We start from the raw sequence: 24,254 nt of genomic DNA, 5'->3' as shown, positions 1-24,254 counted from the left end.
TAAAATGGTAATAATATTAATATGAAAATAAAAATGATGATTTTAATTATAATTAATAATAATGATAATAATCATTATAAAATGTTAATAATACTATTGATAATAATAATAATATTATTAATAATAAGTTGTATTAATAATAATGATATTTATAATAATCTTATCACTTTTAGTAAAAGTGATAATACTAATAATATTAATGTTATTAATAATTATTAATAATAATAACATTAGTAATAGTTGTAATAATAATACTTGTAAATGATAATGATTAATGATATATTATTAAAAATGATATTAATAATAACATTAATATAACGAATAATTACTAATGCATAATTATTTACGAATAATTGTTCGTGAATCGTCGGAATTAGTCGAAGTTAGGTTTAAATTTAGTCGAAAATTTCCGGGTTGTCACATATGAGGGATTAAAGATGTAAATATCTAGAAGGTGACCTAGAAGGTAACCTGTTATTACAGGTTGAATACATACAATAGAAAAAAATATAAAGTTAAATGCATACAATAGGACTTTTGAAAGTTGAATGCATACAATAAGATTTTGATGAAAGTTCAATGCATTTTGGTGCCATTTTCCAAATGTAATATTACAATGTTGGTTGTAGTAATTAGCAATGAAATGATACAAATACAAAACCATAAACTATAAAAAGTTCTATAACTAATTTGTCCTGTATCCTGTTTTTCCAATTCACAAATACATATATCAAGCGCACACACATATATATGAGCATATATAAATGGACATTGCTCATTCACTTAATTTGCACACTTGTATGTATCCATCAAACATATAACTCATTATTAACTATTAATATTAATAACTATAATTTGATGATGATATAAAAAGTTACACAAATTAAGAAGCTTTTTCTTCGTGATCTTTATCTTCGCGATCTCCATGGCATGGCTTGTTTTAGACTTCCATACATGTTAGCCTGCCAATTTAACAACAATGTGCGTTTACATTATAGACATAAAATACTCATAATCTGCTACTTGATGTGATTTTTGGGTTCATATATGTGACACATGAGTTACTGTTTATAGAAAGACATTTTGTTTTTGAAAGTTTTTAGGGTCAGTCTAGTATCACCTCACCCCTATTAAAGTAATACTCTGTACTTAATTTAATTTATTCTCTATTCATACTACTTGAAAAAAAGAGTACTTTTATTCGAATGTAGGAGGCGTAATTGAATTATCATATGAGCGTTTCAAACAGTTTCTTTGGAGGATTAACTCGCTAGTAGGTACCTAATGTGATTGTTGTTAGAGAGGTTTCCTCGACGAATCAAAAATTTAATATTACAATAATAATAATAATAATAATAATAATAATAATAATAATAATAATAATAATATAATAATAATAATAATAATAATAATAATAATATAATAATAATAATAATAATAATAATATAATAATAATAATAATAATAATAATAATAATAATAATAATAATAATAATAATAATTAATAATAATAATAATTACATACTCCAAATCAGTGTTGTAAAAAACCCGATTACTCGCCGATTAATCCCCGATTAATCATTTTTAGGAACAATCCGTTCCGATTTCCAAAAATTCGTTTAATTAAACGGTCAACGTCAATTGATGGATCAAAATCGAATTTGATAATCAAAGTCAGTCAAAGTAAAAAATGGTTAACATTTAACATGAATTTAAACGAGAATTTTATTTTTTTGAATCAAAATGAACAATTTTATACAATTATGTTAAAATTATCTTTATATTTATGGTTTTTTTTCTATAATTACACATATAATTTTTAAAATTTAATATTTAAATGTATACAGTACAATCCGATTAATCTCCGATTATTCCCCGAATTGCCGATTAATCCTTCCAAAGTCCCGATCGATTAATTTCCGAATAACGAATTTTGCAACCCTTGCTCCAAATAACAAAAATATTTTGTATAAGATGATCGTGGATGGGCCAGCCCGAAACATAATTGACCTTTTATGAGACATGAACTACCGATCCAAAAGTTATAAAGCACCATTAATACATTTGGTCCATTTTGGAACCAAAGGCCATAAATTGTTGACTTTTGGTAAAGTGTGACTTATGTAGAAACTGAAAAAGAGTAAAGATAGGTAAGTTTAAGCACTTTGACTAGTTTAACCAGATTTGAGTTCTTTTTTTTTTAACAGCTAGGAATTTTATAAAAAAAACTAGCAAGAAGCTAGAGCATTACAAACAAAGTAAAGGATTTTGTAACCAAATATTCCAATTAAGATTAACTTTCTTATAACGAGACGAAAGCCAATCAAAAGATGAAAGTAAAGTACAATAGATTTGAGTTCTTAGATCGGGTCACTTTGTCCACTCAGCAAATTTATAACACTTTGACTGAGCCAATATATATATATATATACATTAAAATTAGTGTAGTTTCTTGTTAGTTTGTATTGGAAAATAGTTACATTTTAGTACTTTTTAATGACAATAAAAAGAAATCTACATACGTCATCTATTTGTACATGAAAAATAAGCACCCACTTCCTGAAAAATAAAAAAAAAACATCTTCATTTTAATACTTTTTAATGTATCACTAGTTTTTGTATAAATATAATTTTTAATAACATCTCTTAAAGCGTCATTAGAGAAATCTTAAACTTTATGTTAATCCGTTCGGAAACTAGAAAGTATATAATTATTATTTTTGTATATGGCCGATTGTACCAAATGGGCCAAACAACATCGTTTTCATTAGTAAATTTCTTTGATTAGGTTTATCAATTACCGATTAAATTGGACCATCACCTTATGATAAAACATATGACGTTTTCTCTGTTCAAAATATCCGTGAAGGATATTTATTTTACACATATGTATGCAATTCAAGCAGGATATTTTGTGAGTATTTTTAACAGCTTACATAACCACTTCAAAATATACTCTGCTAGTGAGGTTTGTATATGAGACATCTTATAAGGATATATCAGGTCACATAAGTAAGACTTACCAAAATCCCGGTAGTAGTACTCTTGCCAAAGGTGGAGCTATTTTTCCTTGTAACTTTTCGAACATTACCACCCGCATCAAGTGACTTTTGAAGATCATCAAACGAACAACCCAAAGAACCACCTTTTTCGATACTGTCACCACCACCACCACCACTGTCGCCACTAAAATCTCTAAAACCGTCCCATCTCCATGAGCAAAACTTCATCTATGGCGTTCGTTCGACTTTGTTGCCTACGATATCCCTAAAACTCTCCCATCTCCATGAACTTAACTTAACCGGAGATCTCTCCTTTCTCATTAACTTACCCAAAGACATCTTCATTTTCCCTTTACTCTTACTACTAATCACCACCTTCTCCGGTGGCCTCAATTTCGATTCAGAGGCGTAAATACCTTCATAAGGTCCGCTTAACACCGTGGTTGGAGATGGTATAATACCTATTCCAACATTGTTCGCTACATTAAACAAAATATCAATGTTATCCATTTATGATCTTCTACTTAGATACAAGTAATAATTTATGACACTTTTGTATGTATGAACATATACCAAATATATTCACGTTCTAAAAGGCTACAAAATATAACAACTTAACTAAAAATGTTAAAAATAAAAAATTTCTCACTTTAACAAAAACAAAATAAAATAAAAATATTTGCGATTTAACCGGGTTGAAAATAAAATATAAAAAGCAAGAAATGTTGTCACTTAAACGTTAACGTGTGTTCATCAATTTGTAACACTTAATGTAATTTCTTCGTACCATAAATATTTAATTCTACACTAATTAAACGTGTAAACAAAATGATAGATAAGGTTTTTTTTTATTCAGACAGCTACTTGAGGAAGCAGTTTTTACTCAAATTTACGCAGTCTAGCCAAGTTATCCAGTAATTAAAATATCATACATTTATCCCTAGCCACCTAGTTCTGCATGTTTTATGCAAATTAAACATGTCATGGAAAAAGTAAAAATTTACCTAATTTGTCACAATGTTGGTTTTCGTTATTGAACGGGCTCGCAGTGATAGTAAGTCTAGGAGGAAGGTCTAAGGACCGAACTGTGCTAGACTTTGGTGGATCATCGTACGTGTTAGAAATGGTTCGTCTTGGTTTTCCGGGTGCTTCCTCCCATAAAAACGGGATGGTGGCCACGGTGTTTGGTGGCGGAGTAAGGCCATCCGGTAGGGTAGATTGTTTGGAGGCTAACGAAAACAATGAAAGTTTAGGTGGTGTTGATATTACGGGCTCGTTGGGTGCCGAAGACCCCATGATCGGTGAATAAGTCATGGATTCATGTAAGGGAATATAAGGGTTGTTGTGAAGGGTGGGGGTCATGTTGAAATATTAATTGAATGAAGGATATAAAAACTGACGCTCCTATACCTTCATATTCACGCCAAAACAATAACCACAACTCATGGTTTTATACTAGTAGTATGTTATGAGACAAATACGTACATTGATTGAGAATTAAATATTACGTTCAAATATCAGATGTTGTGAACTTTCTTAGGTTAGGTATTTTTGTTAAGGATATAATTTATAATCTTGTTTATTTTGAATTTATACCGAGTTACTCTATGATAATTAGCTGGCCGGTGTCGGAACTTCAAATTATCTTAACGAAGAGTAAATTATACGGATCATTCTTGCAGTTAAATCATTCTTGCAGTTAAAGAAACCTTGTGTTGTAGCTCATGTGGTAGTGGTCTGTCTCTCTTAACGAGAGATCGGGAGTTCGAATCCCGTGGGGTGCAGCATTGCACACAATGTTGCCCCTTAACCATTGAATTCCACCCAATGGTGCTTTCCGCACATCGCATTATGGGGCAGTGGGGGATGGGGTTTTACCGCCCATGCCATCGGATTGAGTCAGGTATCCTCTTGGGCAGCAGTTGGGGGCTGGTTATGCAACTGCGGGAGATGAACGCGTGGGTAGTTTAGTGCCCTAGGTAATCCATTACCCAAACTGCTATTCAAAAAAAAAAAAAAAAAAAAAAAAAAAATCTTGCATGTTTAAGAAAATAACACCAATGCATCCTTACTTTTAACCTTTTAAAACAATGCATGTATGCTCGGATGGCCGCTTGAACACTCCGTTAACCACACGAGGGTAAATCAATAATTTTATACTTACTTACTACGTATTATTAACGGGGGATGATTCTCACACACACTTTTTTGATCCTCACACATCTATTTTAACCTTTTACTCTTCTAATAATACTCAATTGGTGTGTGAGGATCAAAAAAGTGTGTGTGAGAATCATCCCCCATTATTAACATATACTTATGTTATCATCTATAAGATTGAAAATTAAATGGGGGACTGATGGCGTAGGGTTTATTAATTAGGGCTTAAGATTGACTTAGTCCACAAGTCATCTAAACCCTAATTCCCATCTATAAATATGGGGCAAAACCTACATCAAGTTCACACGCCCTTCCACCGCAACGCATTCGGCATCCATCGCATACGGCTCTCCGCATCTCACGCTAAAGCCTCTTTACGGCGACTACACGATCTCTCACGATCTAGGGATTTTACCTACGGATCTTGTAGGGTTTTTCTCCCTCTTGTCGTCGTTAGGTTCCGACTATCGACCGGCGGGCAATTCGTTAGCCACCCTCCCAAGATCATCATCTCGGGTACGGGTTATCACGGTAACCGGACTGGAGGTTAACGACGATGACGCCTAAAAAAAACTCATCTCATATTGTTGTTTGTGGATGTATTTTCCCTCGGAAAATATATGCATGATCAAGTGGTGCTTTCATTGAGAGACGCAACATGACGTCTCGTACTCTCGCAATCACGCGGGTATCAAAGGTTTATCTATCTTATTAAGCTTTTAATTCGTTATATGCGGTTTCAAGTACATGTATCTTTCGAGCAGATGTTCGTGCGCCTGCGTAACTGTTCGCGCGCTTTGCGCACAGTGTCCGCAGCTTTAGACGCAATTTTCATGCGGTTTTACGCATGGTGGTTCACGCGGTTTCCCCGCGCACTCTGCATGCGGTTTTACGCGCATCTGTTCGCGGATTTACGCACAGTTGTTTGCGCAGGCTCATGTGAACTTATTTTCCGCAGCATAATGAGAAGTTCGATACGATACTTGGCAAAAATATCATACCGAACTTGGGGGACTTGATGGCGTAGGGTTTATTAATTAGGGCTTAAGATTGACTTATTCCACAAGTCATCTAAACCCTAATTCCCATCTATAAATATGGGGCAAAACCTACATCAAGTTCACACGCCCTTCCTCCTCAACGCATTCGGCATCCATCGCATACGGCTCTCCGCATCTCACGCTAAAGCCTCTTTACGGCGACTACACGATCTCTCACGATCTAGGGTTTTTACCTACGGATCTTGTAGGGTTTTTCTCCCTCTTGTCGTCGTTAGGTTCCGACTATCGACCGGCGGGCAATTCGTTAGCCACCCTCCCAAGATCATCATCTCGGGTACGGGTTATCACGGTAACCGGACCGGAGGTTAACGACGATGACGCCTAAAAAAAACCCATCTCATATTGTTGTTTGTGGATGTATTTTCCCTCGGAAAATATATGCATGATCAGGGACCTAAATGAGCAAGGGTGGTTAGTTTTCGATATTGTGCCAATTCCAGTTTTAAACTACCGCAGATTTGTTTTGTTCACTTAACCTACGAAATCTAGCTCACTTCCAGCTTGGATCACTCCTACCATAAAATTAACTATCGACACTCAAGCATGTTCATCCTGCTTTCTTCCCTAAATAAGACTCGAAGTTTTTTATAAGACTGAGTGCGCTTTCGAAAGTTTTGGCTTTTCCACACTGTAAGAAACATACTTGCCAAGGAACTACACCGAAGAGTCTTGATAAATAATGATTGAGACACGATTACTTTTGCTTTCCATTTCGGTTGTATCTGATCGAGAGACCAACCCTTTCCGCGTGAGCGACATATAAAAAGTAAGGGAAATAATCACAATATATTGTGTAAGCCCAAGTGAACAATGTAAATGAGAAGATAAAATGAACATAGTTACAAATACATGGTTGATATTATATTCTTACAAAACTAATAGAGAGGTAAGAGCAATAGCTACAATTACTGTTGTAAAAAACCTTATTACTCCCCGATTACTCATTTTTAAAGCAGTCCGTTCCTATTTTTCAAAATCTGTTTAATTAATCGGTCAACGTCGATTGATTGGTCAAAATCGAATTTGATAATCGACGTCGGTTAACGTCGAACTAGGTCAACATTTTAACATGAATTATTACTAAAACTTTATAGTTTTTGAAAATAATGAACAATTTTAGACAATTATTTTAAAGTTTATGTTTATATTTATAATTTTCTTTAATAACTATGAATATAATTTTTGAGTTTTAATATTTAAATGTTTAAAGTACAATCCGATTAATCCCCGATTAATCTCCGAATTGTCGATTACTCCTTTCAAAGTCTCGACTGATTAATCCTCGAATAACGAATTTTGCAACCTTGGCTACAACCGCTAGGATCATCTTGATTGGTCCACCTGTGTCTCTGTACATTTAAAGAATCTGATACGACTTTAGCAGACACATCTTGTTTAAAAGGAGGTTAATAGGACCACATTATAAACATAAGTCTAGTGGTATAGAAGTAACTCGTCAATTTTAAGATTGTGACTTTGAGTCATGAAGTGTACTATTCGTCGTGATATGAGTGTGCGTTCATTGTTCTAAAACAGTGGGACTATATTATGATGTAGTACATCTTGTTACTTAAAAACTTCTTTTATTTTGGCTACTAGCGTAGAAAGTTATAAAATGATGGATGATTTAGGGAAAATTGTCTGAAAATATATTGAATTTTCATCAAATTCCTATTGTATGCATTCAACTTTCAGATATCCTATTGTATGCATTCAACTATTTTAATTAATCTATTGTATGTAGTTAACCTGTTATAACAGGTAAACTTCAGGTCATATGCTAGACAAAATTACATAATTGGTCCCTCATGTTTGATAGATATTGCAGGCTACTCATTTATGTTAATTTTTGATGCCATTGATCCCTAATACTTGTACTCTTTAGAAATTTGTTAAAACATAACATCAAAACATAATGATATTTCGTCAATTAACGCACTTACAAAAATCAAAATCTGAAAATTACAAATTTTAACCATACCAAGAAATCACTAACCCTACCATTATCATTAGATCTTGATGATGTTGTCCCGATACAGGTAAATATCAACATCTTCATCCTCATTCACAACCTGATCTTCAACCCATAAACCCTTCTTCAACGCCACCTGAAATCATCACCATCGGACCCAATCATTCATCGGAAAAATAAGCTTGTCAGATGATCCCGACTGTTGATTTAAATTAGGTGGTGGCAGTCGACTGTTTGAATCAGGTGCGTATTGTAGATCTGTGATTTTGTATGTGATAAATTGATGGATTTTTAAAAACTCGGAATGTTCAATAAATTGGTGTGATGGTTTCCCGTCGATTGATTACGTCACGGGTACAATTAATGAAACCCAAAACTCGAATGTTAGGTTTTGATGGTGATAAAGAAAAACAATCCTTGTCTTTGAGAAGAGCGGCGGAAATTAGGGCAGCTAATTGTTGTTGTTGATGATGAAGAACTTGTATATTCATGTCTGCATTCAATTTGCATCTCCATTGTGGAACTATTTTATGAGATTTTTAGTGTATGGTTGAATATGGCGATGGCTGATGAGAATGATGAACTCTTAGTTGAATTATTAGCTTGTTTGTTGAATTATTAAGGTTTATGATTTGGTATTATTAAATTTTTATATGTTGATTTAGGGTTTAAATTCTTTATTAAAATTGGAGAAATTTGAAATTTGTGTTTTTGGAATTAATGGTGATAAAGGTGTTTGGAGATAAAGGTAATCTTAAGATGAAGATGTTTTTGAAAATGATGAATGGAATGGTAGGATGAGATAAGACTTAACTGAAAATTTTAACGAACGTTAAGTTTAGGGATCAACCACGAACTTTTTCTATATATTAACCTGATACCTTATCTACAAGTTACTTGATACATACAATAAAACAATTAAAATAGTTGAATGCATACAATAGAAGATCTGAAAGTTGAATGCATACAATAGGAAGTTGATGAAAGTCCAATGTATTTGCAAACAATTTTCCCGATGATTTATGTTATTTTAAAGAAGTTACTCCGTATTTATATACAGTAAAACCTCTGTAATTTAATACTCGATAAATTAATAACCTCGATAAAATTAATAATTTATCCGGTCCCAACTTGGGACCAGTACAAATTTGGACCTCAATCGATAAAATAATAAGATAATAATTTTTTTGAAATCCCAATGTAAATATATTGGTCCCAGTGAAACTATAAATTAATAATTATTGATTTTTTTTTTAAATCCCAATATACATTGAACTTGACAAGTTCATTTATGTGTGAATGTATATACATGAGAATTTTGAAGGTCCTTGTTTATGTTTTATTCAAATAGGTAAAGTGAACGGACATGATAATTTCGAATGCCGATGCATTATTTTGAGACTTGCTCGCAAATATAAGCCAATTTTTTAAATTGATAATTTATTAATTTATCGTTATAATAATATCTCGCTACATGGATAAAATATCTCGGTCCCAACATTATTAATTTATAGAGATTTCACTGTATATATATATTTTTGGAAAAGTACAACAACTAAATTACAAGAATTATCAGTATCTTTTACTCGAATTTTGAAAGATTTTTGAACACATCATCAGCAATACTTTTACTTGAATTATAAGGGATTTTTGAATACATTTTTAGCAATACTTGGATGTAAACCAAGTATATCACTTTATGATATTATGTCACTCGTATTTAGAAACGATTTTGTCGTCCATTAAAATTTGTATGTTGTCTCATACATCATACATACTAAATTCTGCTAAAATGTCATCATAAAAGTACAAATGAATGCAAATAAAAGTTTTTTATAAAGAAGAAACCTAAGATAATGTTATTTAAAAAAATATGTGAGTATTTGTGTCCTTTTACATGTTTTATGAATTTTTAAACAAATTTGCTATAAATGAAACAATTTGTAAATTTAAGTGGCATGTAAAATCATTTACACACACGCACACGTACACGCACACGCGCGCGAACACACACACACACTATATATATATATATATATATATATATATATATATATATATATATATATATATATATATATATATATATTGATTTAATCAAGAGGGAAACACTTTGTTGGGGGAAAGTAAATTTTTTTTCGTTTTTTTTTCAAGCATTAAGATCACATGAAAATATGAAGATTTAAAAAAGAAACTTCGTGATGAATGTTATTATTTTGGCGGAAAAACGCTCAGAGAAATAAATGATAACATTCATTGCAATGAATATTTTGCTTCTGAGTTTATTTTTTAGAGTTTAAAAATTAGGGTTTAGAGATTAGGGTTTAGAAATTATGGGTTAAAAATTAGAGTTTAGCTATCAGGGTTTAGAAATTAGGGATCAGGATTCAGAAATTAGGGTTAGGGTTTAGAAATTAGGGTTTAAATTGAATTTTAAACATGAACAGTTTAGAGTTTTGGGTTTAGGGTTTTGGGTTTAGGAACCAAAACTCAAAACCCTAAGCCCTAAACCCTAAACTCTAAATTGGGCTAGATCTTATGTGAAAAAAACGCTCGAAGAATAACATTCAAGAATAACATTACGCATGCTGCATGTTATCAGTTTTTTCTTCGAGCATTGTCCCGCCAAAATAATAACATTTATCACAAATTGTCTTTTTTAAATGTTCATATTTTCGTGTGCTCTCTTAATTTTGGAAAAAAATTCGAAGAAAACGTAAAAATAAAAAATTTTAATTCCCCCTTTCCCCCAAAAAGTATTTCCCTCTTGATTATGACCATATATATATATATATATATATATATATATATATATATATATATATATATATATATATATATATATATATATATATATATATATATATATATATATATATATATATATATATATATATATATATATATATATATCACGAAAACAAGTTGATAAACCAAATTTTATTTTAAGGGAGTCCATAGTTCTTTAAGGTCAAATACGCGCTCTATTAAATCATGCTTTCATGCAAGACTCGAGTTTTTATAAACAAAAAACTTTAGCAAAAAGTTGAAGAAAATTATAAGGGCTTATAAACGATGAGTTAATGAAAAATTATAGGGTGATCTTTATTATTTCTCCTACAAAGAATAGTAATTGCATCCGACACGTTTTTGGACCATGATTATCAGCATGTCATTAGACATTGCCTCTTAACAGTTGCTTGTTCAACGCTTTCCTTTACAATTGGACGGTAGTTTACCGAAATGTAATATATGGAGCAAATATATTGGACGTGTGCTTTCCTAATACAAGGTTAGCAAGTGGGTGACACAAAACCGCAAGTTTTGAGCTATAATTTTAAAATTTAAAAGCCACAAAACCCACAAAAATATTTTACAAACACCGGTGAAGGGTTATTCCAGAAAACTTGTCTAGGGTAAAATCTAGCTTGAATTTTCAAAAGATCAAATGTTTTCATAAAGATCCAATTTCCTTAAAGGATCTAAATTTTCATAGTCATGTGGAACTGTAAACCACATCGTTACTATCATTGTTTATACCGCCGTATCAAAATCACTGATGTATAAGTGTGAGAATAAAAAGTGATTCGAGTGAAGTGTGATTTTATTTCAAGTTCTGTATTACTTGAGGACAAGCAACGTTCAAGTGTGGGGATATTTGATATTGCTCCAAACGAACATATATTTAGTTGCAATAGCTTTCCAATATGTAAAGTTTTTAGTTGTAATTGTTCTATTTTTAGTTGTAATCGTTTAAATAAATAAGTGCGAAGACAAAAGAAGAAAACGAAGATTTGAAGACGCAAACGTCCAAAATACTCAAATGTACAAGTTACAATCCAAGTGGTTTAATTTATTGATGATCAACGTCTAAATATTGATAAGAGTACAAGTCGGGAATGCAAAGTACAAGATAGTAAATCATACGAAAAGACATTTGAAAATCCGGAACCGAGACATAAACCGAGTATCAACGTACGAGTCAACGGACCTAAAATTACAAGTCGACTATGCACAAGAATATAATATAATATTTATATAATTATGTAAATTATATATATATATATATATATATATATATATATATATATATATATATATATATATATATATATATATATATATATATATATATATATATATATATATATATTTATCTATGTCGACGAGCTAGGAGTTAAAAGAACATGAGCTGGAAACCAAGCCCATGCAAGTGCATGACAAATACACTAAAACCTCATGCACTTGCATGTGGATCAAAAACTCAAAACTCCTATAAATAGCTCCAGCTTCTGAACGAAAAAATTACACCATCTATCATATATCTCTCCCTTTGTATAAATAATATATATATATATATATATATATATATATATATATATATATATATATATATAAAGGTTAATTTAAATATAGTTTAGTTTTATATTAGTTAGTTTGGGTAATGTAAAGGTTATTTTACGGGTTTTAAAATCGAAGTTCTGTCCGTGTAACGCTACGCGATAAATAATCATTGTAAGTTATGTTCTCCATTTTTAAATTAATGTCTCGTAACTAAGTTGTTATTATGCTTATTTGATCCGAAGTAATCGTGATGTTGAACTAAATATTAAGATGAGGTTATTGGACTTTGGACCATAATTGGGGTTTGGACAAAAGACCGACACTTGTGGAAATTGGACTATGGGCTATTAATGGACTTTATATTTGATTAATATTGAGATTTACAATTTGACGTAACTATAAATAACCACATACGCTTGATCGGGTACGGTGAGCGGGATATTTATAAATACTAATAATTGTTCATTTGACCGGAGACGGGGATGGATTAATAGTCAATGGACTCATTAAAACAGGGGTGGATTACATACAAGGGTAATTGGTGTAATTGTTAACAAAGTATTAAAACCTTGGATTACACGCAGTCGATAACCTGGTGTAATTATTAACAAAGTATTAAAACCTTGTTACAGTTTAAATCCCTAATTAATTGGAATATTTGACTTCGGGAATAAGGTTAATTTGACGAGCATATTATAATTATGACCGATGAACTATTATCGGCAAAAACCAGATATGTATCAAATAAATCCAGGACAAAGAACAATTAACCTAGGGTAATAAATTAAAATCAAAACGTCAAACATCATGATTACGGAAGTTTAAATAAGCATAATACTTTTATTTTATTTCTTATCGCAATTTTATATATCGTCAATTAAATATCGTTATTTACTTTACGCACTTTAATTATCATCATTTATCTTTATGCTTAAAATATAAAATCGACAAACCAGTTATTAAACGGTAAAACCCCCCCCCTTTTATAATAATAATAACTGTAATATATATATATATATATATATATATATATATATATATATATATATATATATATATATATATATATATATATATAGTTGTTTAAAATATAGTGTAAAATAAGTCGTCTCCCTGTGGATCGAACTGGACTTACTAAAAACTATACTACTCTACGATTAGGTACACTGCCTATAGTGTTGTATCAGAGTTTAGGTATATCGCATTTGTAAATAAATAAATTAAAACTTGTGTAATTTGTATCGTATTTCGCATAAAAAATATAGTATATTTCGTATACCTCCGCTGCATCATCAAATTTTTGGCGCCGCTGCCGGGGAGTACGTGAAACGCTATATTTTTAATCTATATTTGTAAATATATAATTATATATGATTTTTTAAAAAAAAAACCTTGGCCCCTTTATTTGAAATGTCCCGTTCATATCGATTATAAACGTTTCATATTAATTGATTTCCTTGAGAGTTATTGACCTCTATATGAGACGTTTTTCAAAGACTGTATTTGTTTTTAAAACAAACCATAACCTTTATTTTATCCTTAAAGGTTTTAAAATCATAGCGTAGATTATCCAGTAATGATAATCTAAAATATAACTGATGTGCGTAGAGGTGTATACGAAATAGTTATATTTTTACTACAAAATACTATTTAATACGATACAATTTTACACAAGTTATTTATTTATTTATAGAATGAATATACCTAAACCTTGCTACAACACTTATAGGAAGTGTACCTAATCGTACAGTAGTGTAGTTTTTAGTAAGTCCGGTTCGTCCACAGGGAACTCGCCAAGTTTAACGCTATATTTTTAACAAATATAAAAATATATATATGTAGTATTATTATTATAAAAGGGGGGTTTTTATCGTTTAATGACCGGTTTGCCGATTTTAAAACTTAAGTCGCAGTTAAAACCTAATGTAAAATATTAAATATATAAAAGACTTAATTTAAAGCGTAAAGTAAATAACAATAATGAAATTGCGATAAATAAAAGTGCGATAAATAAAATTGCGATAATTAAAAAGTACGATAATTAAAAGTGCAATTAAATAAAATGACAGTAAATAAAAGTGCGATAATTAAAAGTGCAATTAAATATGAAATAAAGGAATTATGCTTATTTAAACTTCCGTAATCATGATGTTTGACCTGTTGATTAGAGTTAATTACCATGGGTTAATTGTCCTTTGTCCTGGATTATTCAATTTGTCCATACGGATTTGTCCATAATAGTCCATCAGTCATAATCATAAAATGCGGAAGTCTTCGTCAAATTATTCTTATTCCCGAAGTCAAATATTCCAACTAATTGGGGATTCAAATTGTAACAAGGTCTTAATACTTTGTTTAATGAATACACCATGTTATCGACTGCGTGTAATCCAAGGTTTTATTACTTTGTTAACAATTACACCAATTACCCTTGAATGTAATCCACCCCTGTTTCAACAAGTCTATTAACTATTAATCCAGTTCCGTGTCCGGTCAATTGAATAATTATTGGTATTTATAGATATCCCGCCCACCGTACCCAGTCAAGCTGTAATGACCCGGAATTTTCTGACCAAATTATACTTATGAGATTAATATTTACATAAATTAAACCATACCAACATGATAAGCAATCCAAATTATTGAGACTTGTGTTTTTGAAAAGAGTTTTACACAACGTTTGACCGTTCAATATGACCGATGATATCACGAACTATATAACATACGATAATTATACGTTTGTGTATATATATGTATTTATATATATTTAACATGATCTAGGGATGGTTTAACATCTCATTGTGTACTAATGACAATGAGTTATAATTATATTTTGAAACTACTAACTTAAGTTTTCAAAACGATAACTATACGTAACATTCTTTGATATATATACTTATAATCTATAATGCTTATACATGTATCTTATATATAATGTATTTAATCACTTTTTAAGGACTTAAATACATAAAACAATATAAGTATATTCACAAAAGATAGCTATATTTGAATTCTCGTTCTGTTTCCTCAAGATTTCTATACGTATATCTAGGGTATATGTACCCGTATCATACCCAGCTTCTATACGTATTTACTATTGGTATATACACATCAAATCAACATCCTAATCAACATTATTACTGCCCTAGATATGAGGTAATTATAATTTGTCAAGTAGTATGAATTATTAGTAAGAAAACAAAATTAGGAATCCTTTTCTTTCTTTATAAACTAAAAACGTTTTTATAAATGAACACCATTTCTTCACTCCATTTTCTCATACCTACACCCTCATTTCTCTCTCAAAATACTCCTAACTTCATACTTGATCATCTCCAAGCATTTTCCCCATCATTTAGCTTCAATTACAAGCCTTAAACAACATAAGAAAACTCTTTCAAGAACATATCAAAATAACCACCCATTTGAAGAAGTTTACTTCCAACCTTTTGATCTAACTCCACCACTCTTTGATTCTAAGATTATTTCTTATCTTTTGTAGTAACTTTGTCCAAGTAACTTGAGGTAGTAACCTTGTTCATAATCTTATTCAATTCGTATTCATATAGCTATCTTATTTTGTGGTATAAAATTTTAACAACAAGAACATAGTTTGAATGATTTCAAACTTGTTTGCAAACTAAATAGATCCTTCTAACTTGACTTTTAAAACACTTCAAGACCTGTAATATATCATAATGATATGCTAACCTAACAAGATATAATTTGGTTTTACAAAGAACATCTTAAAAACTGAATCTACGTCGTCGGAGTGCAACCGGGGGCTGTTTTGGGTTGGATAATTAAAAACCATCTTGAACTTTGAATTGGAAGTTCATATTCTGGAAAAATGATATTTCTTATGAATATGTTAACACATAAAAATTTCATGGTTTAACTCAAAGTGTAAGTATTTTTAGAAAAATGATCATTAAATGTTGTTTTTATGATGGAAAATGATCACTTTCATAAGTTTCACCAAAGTTTGACCTATAACCTATGATTTCGAATACAAACTAAGGTATTTTCAGTTCATATTCTTAAAATTTTACTCGATCCAAGGAAGTGGCAAGTTGAACCAACAAAAACGGAGTTGTAATGAAGAAACTACGACTAAAACAAGATTGGGTATCCGAAGCTAGTTTAGCTACGAAAATATTTGGAGAAAAAGTAAATTAATCATATCTTTTCTAATTAATATGATATTTTATATATGATTACTTATGATTTGATTTTATATATTTCAGGACCACCCGTAAACAACACGAGAAGATTAATCATAAGACCTCATGATTGTACGCAACACGTCATTTGACAACACGGTACTTTATGTACGCAACACGTCATTTGACAACATGGTACCATGGGTCGAGATTAATTTTGATCAATACGAATACGATGGGGTCTTTATTTATTTTATTTAAGCAACTAATTGTGGACCACTAACATCGGACTGCTAACTACGGACTAAGAAAATATTAAAAGTATTAAAAGTATATATATATGTAACGATTACTTAAAAAGAAAATATGTTGATATATTATATATATGGTTAGGTTCGTGATATCTATCGGAGACCAAGTCGAATTAAATACCTTCAAGGCAAAAGTGAGTTTCATTTGCTCCCTTTTTAATTGCTTTTGTAATATATATTTTTGGGCTGAGAATACATGCGCTGCTTTTATAAATGTTTACAAAATAGACACAAGTACTTAAAAATATATTCTACGTTGAGTTGTACCACTGGCATATTTCCCTGTTGCTTGGTAACTACTATTTACATGGGTACTGTAAACACGAATCCTGTTGATAGATATATCGGGCCTGACAACCCCAACCGGACTGGACGACCAGTATTCAACGGTTGCACAGTACTTCGTTTTGGTGACTACACTTGGTACGGTGTAGTGAGATTTCATAATAAAGGGAATATGCGACGTTGATTAAATGTTAAGTATGGTTACCAAGTGCTCAACCACTTAGAATGCTTTACATACACTTGCGAGTGTATTATGTTTATGATTATGAAATCTTGTGGTCTATTAACATATTGAAATGATTGTTATGATAAACCTATGAACTCACCAACCTTTTGGTTGACACTTTAAAGCATGTTTATTCTCAGGTACGAATTAAGTCTTCCGCTGTGCATTTGCTCAATATAAGGACATTACTTGGAGCCGATCATCGCAATGGGACCAAATGTTGATGACTTCGTCCAGGTGGATTAGGACGGGCCCTTTCAGTTGGTATCAGAGCGATGGTCGTAGTGAACCAGGTCTTGCATTAGTGTGTCTAACTAGTAGTTGTTAGGATGCATTAATGAGTCTGGACTTCGACCGTGTCTACATGTCAAAAGTTTTGCTTATCATTTCTAGTCGGAAATCATCTGCTTACCATCCTTAGGAAATTACCTGCTTATCATTCATAAGTCTAGACACGTTTTACTGCATTGATAGTGTATAGACGAATTCTTATCTTAGCATATCTGTTATTGCGAACTTTGACTGATATCTTTTCAAAGATTCTCCGTAATTTACGGGATTTTGGTATTATATATACATATGTAAATTATGTATTGAAGAGTACCAAATCTAACTCCTATAATCTATTCCATACCAAAAATTCATTTTCTCCATTATACAAGATGGATTCCGCATCTAGTTCGAATTCTTCAGATTTCGACAGTTATGCCGATATGGATTTCCATTCGGGCTCCGAAAGCAGCGTTACTGGAATGGATCAACCAATTTCCCATCATCTATTCTGGATGAATTGGGGATGGGTTTGTAATATACTAAATCACTGGAGACAAGAAGAAGGTGATCCATTCCATCCACCAAATTGCCCTCTTGGCGATGAACCTGAAGCACTTACCGGCGAACCTATTCGAAACACCATTTTCTCTCTCATTTCTAGAGTATCTCGTCACGATTATATACTATCCCATATTACAAATCTTGTTCATTCGCTCGCTCCAACCGCCAATCATCCCGGTGTACTAGCAGAAGTTAACGAACTTCGCGCTCGCGTGACGGCTTTGGAGAACATGATGCGAAGGTTGCAAACACCAGCAGCAGCACTAGCAGCATAATCAGCACCACCATCAATAACATCAACAATACCATCATTACCACTAACAAACAACATCCGCATCACACGTCTCGACATCATAATCTGTCCCACAAACATCAACATCATACGCACCATAGATACCAAGGAGTACCAACAATAATGAACGATGAAGTATTGATTCATAACTTCATTGATATTCTGCAAAGAATATGTGGTTTCAAAAAGTTTTAGAGATTTCTTATTCTAGCTCAAACCGAAAAGCAAATGAGATTAATATCATATTAACTCATTAAATTCATGATTTCATCTGAAGAAAATATATATGTATATATGTTTTCATAAAGATTGTAAGTAAAAGTTCTTTTGTACAAAATATTAATGGTGAAAATTTTTTTTTAACGGGTAGGTAATACCCGAGGAATAATTAGATTTCATCTTAATAAGTTACATTGTACATTCGTCGAAGCTGATTCAACAGTCATTTACTATCCTACTTACAACCACCGATATACGTATCAGTTCACCGCAGAATAACCATTTTCATTCAATTTCATATTTGGATTTTGACTTCCCAGAATCCAACAAGTGGCATATGAAGAAAACATATGACAAAATAAAATCTGTTTGAAACAAACAAATTAACTATGAAAAATTTTGTTAAGAATCCAGCTAACTGTTCCCGCTAACTGTTCCTAGCTAACCGATTATATTTTATTTATCGCAGTTATTTATCGCAATTTAATTATCGCACTTTTATTTATCGTCATTTAATTTCTGTAATTATTTTACGCACTTTAAATATCGGGACACATATACAATGTTTTGACATATCATATCGACGCATCTATATATATTATTTGGAATCACCATAGACACTCTATATGCAGTAATGATCGAGTTCTCTATACAGGGTTGAGGTTGATTCTACAATAATATATATAGTTTGAGTTGTGATCGAGTCTGAGAGGTATACGGGTCACGACACGTATTAATTAATTCGTATATTATATATTAAACTATATATGAATTATTGGACTGTTACTGTGGACTATTGACTGTGGACTAATGACATTGGATAATTAAAATGAATTAAAATATTGATTATAACATATGAAACTAAACATTTCTTCAAGATTGCCACTTGATTTCATCTTAAACCTCATTGTATCTCGACGATTACAATCAGCGTTCAAATCTATCATGATTCTTAAAAACACCTCAATCGAGAGGATAAACCAACCGCACTTCATCTACGGAAGAAAAGATTGATGCATATAGTTATGCACCTGAAAAACCCTCGGAAACTGAGTAAACGTTTGACACGTATCTGTTCTAGTTCCTTTAACATTGTTATTACCGAAGATCGTTTTGCAATCCATTTCCAAAGTAGCTAATTTTGTCACAGCTCCAGCAAGTCAACTCTGACTTTTCATCCGAAACAACTTTATTATAACCGCGATATATATGCGTACTCTTTATTGTTACTGGGGAACCTTTTATATTTCACAATATTACCATCAGCGATTAATCATTCTAAAAACACAATTCTCCTGAAACTACCTCAGTTTGATAACCGATGACCCAGATCAGTTAACTTTGAAAATGCTGACGAAGCAGCATGTTGTAGATGATCTTAATGACCAAAAGTTTGATGATAAAGAAAGGAGTGTTAGGAACGCTCGATAGAAAATTTAGTACCGAAAAGCGGATTATGTGAAACTATGAAGAAAGCCGTGGACAAATCACAAAGAATAAGTTTGCCTTCAAAGAATCCAAATGATTCTGTGCCTGCTGAAATCGTTAGCAAACATCTTATTTCTCATTCTAAACCTTCACAGACAAATCTTCTTCATCATCCATTGATATTAGAAATTATAAGATATTCTCGTATGTTCTATTATAAATATCCTCCATATTTCTGGCGATATTTTCACAACTATTCTTATCTGAGATCGTTTATTTCCCCGTAATATCTGCAACATAAAAGAAATTGTGTTAGTTTCTAAATTCTGAAACCTTCGAGTTTAAAATATGAATGTTTTGAAGTAGTGTTGGGAACTGAAGCATGGATTAGTATAATATAATGACACTTGATCAACGTCATTATATTACAGTAAGTCATGCTGAGTTTCTAATGAAGCATGATGATTCACAGTACCGTCATCATGTGCCATTTACACGACTCTTACATTCTATCTAATCTCTAAACATATCAAGAGAATATTTTTCTGGATGACCCGGTCTTCTCCAGGGTATTCTGGTAATTTAACAAATCAAAATCGTTCTATTACCATTTTCTTCTTAGAGCATTAGCTATGTTCATTCTGAATTTCATATCTACGAATTCCGGACCATTACTCGCTTGACTCGAAGTCGGGAAGAGAAAACGAAAGCATGAAGCTCCGAAAAATAATTAAGAATATAAACTTCGATAATAACCCCGAAATTACAAACCGTGTATATCGATGCAGATAGCAATATAGAGACACGGGAGAATTAGAAACACTATAAACACAAGAGTATAGTAGAAGTAAATAGATTCTTCTGGTGGTAGATGAAAAAGAAGAATGACAGATATAAAAGTTAGGAGTATATCATGAATCAGGACTGAATGGAGCATATTGATGAATGCTTTAAAGTAAGAATCAAGGGAGAAAGAATAGAAGGTGTGAGTCGTGGAAAATAAGGAAACGAAGGGGTGAATTTATAGTGAAATATCCGACAGAGCAATCGAAACAGATTATTGCATATAATCAAAGAAGATCCTGATTTCCTTAATCACTAAAGAACCAAATCTTATTACGTAAGATTCTCTTTAAATCCCTTAAATCCCAGAAATCAATCATAACTACGTCATCGGTTAAGACGAATATATTTTACTCATCTCACTCTTTTACGATAGTCTCATTTATATTCTTCGCATAATCGAATCGTTTTATCTACATTACTCAATGATGATAACCTTATATTTGTCATGAAAACCTTCTTATTGTTATCCATAACAACCTCTATCAAATTTCGGGAAATTTCTTTAACGGGTAGGTACTGTAATGACCCGGAATTTTCCGACCAAATTATACTTATGAGATTAATATTTACATAAATTAAACCATACCAACATGATAAGCAATCCAAATTATTGAGACTTGTGTTTTTGAAAAGAGTTTTACACAACGTTTGACCGTCCAATATGACCGATGATATCACGAACTATATAACATACGATAATTATACGTTTGTGTATATATATGTATTTATATATATTTAACATGATCTAAGGATGGTTTAACATCTCATTGTGTACTAATGACAATGAGTTATAAGTATATTTTGAAACTACTAACTTAAGTTTTCAAAACGATAACTATACGTAACATTCTTTGATATATATACTTATAATCTATAATGCTTATACATGTATCGTATATAGAATGTATTTAATCACTTTTTAAGGACTTAAATACATAAAACAATATAAGTATATTCACAAAAGATAGCTATATTTGAATTCTCGTTCCGTTTCCTCAAGATTTCTATACGTATATCTAGGGTATATGTACCCGTATCATACCCAGCTTCTATACGTATTTACTATTGGTATATATACATCAAATCAACATCCTAATCAAAATTATTACTGCCCTAGATATGAGGTAACTAGAATTTGTCAAGTAGTATGAATTATTAGTAAGAAAACAAAATTAGGAATCCTTTTCTTTCTTTATAAACTAAAAACGTTTTTATAAATGAACACCATTTCTTCACTCCATTTTCTCATACCTACACCCTCATTTCTCTCTCAAAATACTCCTAACTTCATACTTGATCATCTCCAAGCATTTTCCCCATCATTTAGCTTCAATTACAAGCCTTAAACACCATAAGAAAACTCTTTCAAGAACATATCAAAATAACCACCCATTTGTAGAAGTTTACTTCCAACCTTTTGATCTAACTCCACCACTCTTTGATTCCAAGATTATTTCTTATCTTTTATAGTAACTTTGTCCAAGTAACTTGAGGTAGTAACCTTGTTCATAATCTTATTCAATTCGTATTCATATAGCTATCTTATTTTGTGGTATAAATCTTTAACAACAAGAACATAGTTTGAATGATTTCAAACTTGTTCGCAAACTAAATAGATCCTTCTAACTTGACTTTTAAAACACTTCAAGACCTGTAATATATCATAATGATATGCTAACCTAACAAGATATAATTTGGTTTTACAAAGAACATCTTAAAAACTGAATCTACGTCGTCGGAGTGCAACCGGGGGCTGTTTTGGGTTGGATAATTAAAAACCATCTTGAACTTTGAATTGGAAGTTCATGTTCTGGAAAAATGATATTTCTTATGAATATGTTAACACATAAAAATTTCATGGTTTAACTCAAAGTGTAAGTATTTTTAGAAAAATGATCATTAAATGTTGTTTTTATGATGGAAAATGATCACTTTCATAAGTTTCACCAAAGTTTGATGTGATGACCCGAAAATTTTCGACCAAATTTAAACTTAATCTTATATGATTTCGATACGATAAGCAAAGTCTGTTAAACTGAATCACAAAATTCTTGAACTATTCAATTACCTTTCGTTTATTCACGATGATGCACGAATAATTATATGTATATAGATACATATACTATAACTTGAAAACGTAACTAAGTGTTGGGTATATGATACTGTGCATTAATCTTATTTGATTGATTACCTGATTGATATATTTAACTACGGAGTTAAAAGATTATGCCAAACGATTCAAGTAAAAGACATTTACTGAGTCTCTTAAGGATTATGATATCATTACGGGTCTCTATTGAGAGGTCCACGTTGATTTGAGAAATCATTCATTTTTAACGGTATTCGGAACAAATGATAAAGTGTTTGTTTAAATAACGTAACTTGGACACATACAATAATAAGGAATATTAACTGTTGGAATTAGATATATGAATAACCTGTGTTATGTATTTTAAAAACGTGTTTATTAAATATTAAATATATATATTTAAATATAATATTAACTTGGTCATAAAACAATCTGTTATTATATATATAATAACAAATAACGGGACGATGATTTATAGAAGTAAATGACCAAAATACTCGAAAGTTTAAGATATACTTTGAGTGGTATAGTTTAGGAATAATTTAAGACTATATTTTGACAAAGGTACGAGTCGCGAAACGTAATGTACAAGTTTTCTCAACGTACGAAGGGACACTCGAAAAACCGGAACCGGGACATAAGTCGAGTGATGACGTACGACTTATCGGAACAAAAATTACAAGTCAACTATGCATGTGAATTTAATATAATATATAATTAATTATTTAAATTAAATATATTATAGATATTATATTAAATTATGTCGACAAACAAAATTACAAAAAATATGTGAGCTGGATCTGACGGCCATGCGATCGTATGGCAAATAGGCATAAAACCCATGCGATCGCATGGGCATCAGAATCAGGCCACACCTATAAAAGCTCGAGCATTTTGGTCTCTGTCTTACACACATACATATCATACTCCATATTTATATTTATATTATTATTATTATTATTATTATTATTATTATTATTATTATTATTATTATTATTATTATTATTATTATTATTATTATTA

General features: G+C 31.3%; 1 protein-coding gene across 1 annotated transcript; it reads right to left on the bottom strand.

The window, feature by feature from the left end:
* Positions 1-827: 827 nt before the first annotated feature.
* LOC139892942 (uncharacterized) lies at positions 828-4,357 on the bottom strand. Its single transcript, XM_071876070.1, has 3 exons — positions 4,006-4,357; positions 3,023-3,480; positions 828-962 (listed from the first exon to the last, which is right to left on the bottom strand). The coding sequence occupies exons 1-2, from the start codon at positions 4,313-4,315 to the stop codon at positions 3,230-3,232; spliced, it is 561 nt and encodes a 186-aa protein (XP_071732171.1). The 5' UTR covers positions 4,316-4,357; the 3' UTR covers positions 828-962; positions 3,023-3,229.
* Positions 4,358-24,254: the final 19,897 nt, after the last annotated feature.

Source organism: Rutidosis leptorrhynchoides, chromosome 2 (genome assembly GCF_046630445.1).
Source record: "Rutidosis leptorrhynchoides isolate AG116_Rl617_1_P2 chromosome 2, CSIRO_AGI_Rlap_v1, whole genome shotgun sequence".
Taxonomy (NCBI): domain Eukaryota; kingdom Viridiplantae; phylum Streptophyta; class Magnoliopsida; order Asterales; family Asteraceae; genus Rutidosis; species Rutidosis leptorrhynchoides.
Note: the sequence above shows the minus strand (reverse complement) of the source record. Positions and strands in the feature narration are given on the sequence as shown.